The sequence below is a fragment of the Athene noctua genome, chromosome 25 (genome assembly GCF_965140245.1).
Source record: "Athene noctua chromosome 25, bAthNoc1.hap1.1, whole genome shotgun sequence".
Classification (NCBI taxonomy): domain Eukaryota; kingdom Metazoa; phylum Chordata; class Aves; order Strigiformes; family Strigidae; genus Athene; species Athene noctua.
The window spans coordinates 1,868,871-1,873,005 of NC_134061.1; the positions used below are offsets into that span (position 1 = coordinate 1,868,871).

Genomic DNA, 4,135 nt, shown 5'->3' on the forward strand with positions numbered 1-4,135 from the left:
AGCTTCAGGTTTATAAAGAAATAGAGGGGACGGGACAATGGAGCTCCGGGCGGGGTAAGGGGTTGGGGCTTTTTTTTTTTTTTTTTCTCCTTTTCTTTTTTTTTTTTTTTTTTAAATTTTCCCCCCTTGAAGACAGAAATCTGCAGCCCTGCTTTTGGAAAAAACATCGCCTGGTTTGTAAGACAGGAGCGAGCTACCAAATGCCGAAGAAATCTTGGGACTTAAAGTTCGAAATAAAGTTAAGCAGCGCAAAGGCATGCAAAAGAAATTTTTTTTAATTTTTTTTTTTTTTTTTTAAAGAACGAGTTTGGAAGAAAAAGATGCGAAGTGAATAAAGAACGTGTGTGAGTAAAAAGGAATATAAATATCTTTGCATTGCTTTTATTTGCACATATTGCCGATGTTATTGTTGATACCGCGCTCCAGCCCGTGCTCATTCCAGATAATAAATACAGTAATTGGCAATTAATAAGCATTCCACTCCGGGTTGAAGGATGAATTGTTGCGGAGTCAATCGTTTTGAACAACTCGCTTAGAGGAATATCGTTCACGCTTTATTAAATATATACGCACACCCCCCATCCCAGAGGAATCCGGGCAGATTTGGGAAGGCGCAGCAACCTCTCTTAAAACAACCCTACGTGGAAAAAAAAAAAAAAAAAAAGCAGCTAAACCGCGGAAACAATACGGAGGCACCCGCGCTACCGTCACCTCGAAAAGACAGCGTAATTTGTAATTTTTTATTTTTTTTTTTTCAGGGAAAAAAAAACCCCAACAAAACCCAACAAAACCAAACAACCCCAAACCACCCAAGGCTGCCTCTATTGTGTGCGCCCGGGTGTCGGGGCGGCGGAACCGCGGTGCTGCGCGGTGCTTGCGCGGCCCGCCCAAGGGTTTCTGAGGTTTTGCGCGGGGGTGTGCGTGTGAAATGTTGGGGTTTTGTGACATCACAGGCCCGGAGTGCCCAATCAGCTGGCGGGTGGCGGGGACGGCGCGGTGGGGTGTTCCCGAGGATATACCGTACGCGGCGGCGGGGCCGCGAGTGCGGAGCCCGCGGAAGGTGGGAGCCGCACGGAGCCCCGGGGCTCCCCCGCCTCCCAGCTCCCCCCCCCCCTCCCCTCCCCTCCGCTACCATTTTTCCGCCCCCCCCCCCCCCTTGTCGGGAGCTTTGTTTGCTTAAGCATCTCAGTGGCTTCGCACAGCAAAGGGGGGGGTCTGTGCTTGTTGATTCCTCCCCCCCCCCCCCCCCTCATCCCCAAGAGATTATTTTTGAAGTGGAAGGTGGGGTGCGCGGCCGCGGGGTGGGAGGTGGCCGTGGGGAGCCTGGAGGATGCAAGATGTTTGACTTCTTTATTTTTCTTTCTTTTTTTTTGGCTGGGGAGGGGGAAGACGAGGAGTCAAGCCCCGGTACAGGCGGAGGAACTGGGTGTTTGGAAGATGTTGCAAACCATTGACTGGAGCGTTTGAAAGGGAGATCGACTGCTTTTTTTTTTTTTTTTTTTCCTTTTTTTTTTTTTTCCTCCCCTCCCCCCTTCCCCCACCTCTCCGGAGGGGTAGGGATGTGTGTGATCAGGGAGTGGAAACAAATATGTCCTTATTTTCAATGCCCCCTTTGAAAGAGACAAAGTAAATGCTCCTTGCAAAATGTTCCTGACCTGCGAAGGGACCTTCGGAATTGTTCCAGCCACCATGGATTACAATGGGGAAGCCAGGCCGGGGGATTTTCATGCTGGCTATCAAGAAATCGAAGGGATAAACTTGGGATACTTACAGATCAATGGCACCCAGATGTTTGCTTTGGCCCAGGTCCTCAGCGACCTGTTTAAGGATATCCCCAGGACCACCATCAGCAAGAAGATGGAAACCTTAAAGATCAAGAGCCGACGCTGCGATCTCAAAGAGCTCCGGACCCTCAAAGCCATCAACTCGGTGCCCACCCGCGCGGTGAAATGTTCCCTCATCTCCAAGGCGGACCTGGAGGCTCTCTGCACCTCCTGCAAGAGCCTCAGCCCCCGGAGGAGGAAGAGGAAGAGGAAGAGCAAGAGGAGGGAGCAGCTGCTGCTGCCGGCCCCGGGGGAGCTCTTCCCCTGCCCCCGGCCCCAGCTCCTGCCGCCCTGCCGAGCCGGCGGCTGCTGCTCCCCCGCGCCCCCCGGCCGCCCCAAGCTCCCCCCCGCTTTCCCCAAGCCGCGCTCGGCGCCGGCCGCGCTGCTCCCGCAGCCCTTCCACCGGGCCTTCCCCGCCTTCGAGAAACCCCCCCGCGGCCGGAGGGGCTGCGGTTTGGGGGACCGAGGTGGGTTTTTTGCCGGTGTCCTGGCCGGGTACCCCCGCGATCTGGCGCTGCTGCACCCCGCGGCCGCGCATCCCGCCGCGCAGGCGGCTGCGCTCGCCCAGCCGGGCCGGCGCAAGCGGGGTCCCTGCTGCGGGAAGGGGCTTTTCCCGGCCGAGAAGGGGCCCGCGGCCCCCCGGAAAGGCCGCTCCTCCGTTTTCCCCGGCTCCAAGCGACAGGGCACCTCCGCCGGCTACTCCAGCGACTCGGACTCCAGCCTGGATTTGGGGGGGTCCAGTCCCGCCACCTCCAGCGACTCGTCGGAGGAGGAGGAAGAGGAGGAGGAGGAGGAGGAAGGGGACAGCTCGTGCAGCAGCGAGGAAGGCAGCTCCTCGGAGTCGGAGAGCAGCTCGCTGTGCAGCGGGGACTCGGTGCAGAGCACCCGGTACAGGCAGGCGGCTCTGCCCCGCTTCCAGCCGCAGCCCCCCCGGGAGCCCCTCGGCGAGGAGCGCCCCGCCGAGCCCCCCCCGAGCGTGGGCAAAGCCCTGCGCCCCGACCCCAACCTCCTCTTCCTCTCTCAGCAGCTCTGGGCCAGGACTTTGCGAGCATCAACTTTGGAAAGTTTGAGCCCGGCTCCAGCCCTGGGCTCGGGGGCCCAGCCGCTGCCGGAGCTGTACGCAAAGCAGGAGGCCTCCCCTTCCTCCTCCTCCTCCTCCTCCTCCTCCTTTCCTCCTCCTCCTCCTCCTCCTCCTCCTCCTCCCCCCTCCCTCCCCGAGCAGCACCCCTGGGGGGGCTCCGCAACAAAAGGAGGGAGGCTTTGGGGACGCGGAGCCCTGCGCCAAAGGGAAGGATTTGCACAAAGATGCCTCGAACAATAGAGCCTCGTTAGGCCCCAGTGACCAGGCAGAGAGGCAAAGCGGAGCTTTAGCTGGGCGAGCGCCTTCCCAAGAGCCGGCCCCGGGCTCGGCCCCGCAGCCCCCGGCTCAGGAGCTGGCGGGGAGCCTCGGCCCGGCCCCCCCGGAGGAAACGGGGGAGCCCCGTCGGGAGCACTTTGACCGGCTGATCCGGCAATCCAAGCTGTGGTGTTACGCCAAAGGGTTCAACCTGGACGGGAAAAGTTTACGCCACGGAGGGAGGACGGAGTCCTGTAAAGCTGCAGAGCTCAAATCCCCCGGCTCCAAAAGAGCAGAGAGCCCCAGCACCTTGTCAAACAAAGCTTTGAAAGGCAATGGCTCGGAAAGGAATGCCAAGCGCAGACGCCTTGCCAGAGGCGCTGAGGCAGAAAGGCAACAGAGCTCCTCTAAAGGGAGGCCACAAAAGACTCCGAGGAGGAATGCCAAAAAGGGAAACACTCCCTGCAAACGCCTCGGCAGCGCCGGGCCAACCCCGCCTCGGAATTTCAGCCTCATGGGCAACTTCCCCTGTACTCCCTCCCTGGTCGTGGGGGAAGATGGGGACCTCTGTCCTGCCTCCTCCCTGGGGGTCAAAAACTCCTGGGCCCTCTCCAAAACTCACCCGCTGTGGAGCTGGCACCTGGGGGGCAACGCCATCCCCGTGCCCCCCAGCCTCAAATTCCGGGGCTATAGCTTGGAGGATCTCTAAGGACAGCGGACGGCCCGGAGGAAAGGTTTACATGCAACAGATGAGAGATGCAGGGGGAGCGGGGGGGGGGTGGGGAGGCCTGGGGGGGGGGTTGGAGGGCGGGGGGGGAGCGGGTCCCTCCGTCCCGCCGGGGCCCCCCGAGCCGGAGGGTCCCGGGCAGGGAGGTGGATGCTCAGAGGAGCCGTGCGGGATGCGGGGCGGGGGGGTGTGTGTGGGGGGTGCGGGAGCGTTTCTGGGGGGTGCGAGTGAGTGTGTGCACGGCTTCGG

The 4,135-nt window shown here is 60.0% G+C and overlaps 1 protein-coding gene across 1 annotated transcript; it reads left to right on the plus strand.

Moving 5' to 3' along the window:
- The first annotated feature begins 1,308 nt into the window (after nt 1–1,308).
- EPOP (elongin BC and polycomb repressive complex 2 associated protein) lies at nt 1,309–3,929 on the plus strand. The gene is given in 2 exon segments (XM_074926857.1): nt 1,309–3,006; nt 3,008–3,929. Coding segments are annotated over 2 exon segments (2,223 nt in total). The 5' UTR covers nt 1,309–1,644; the 3' UTR covers nt 3,869–3,929.
- The last annotated feature ends 206 nt before the right edge of the window (nt 3,930–4,135 follow it).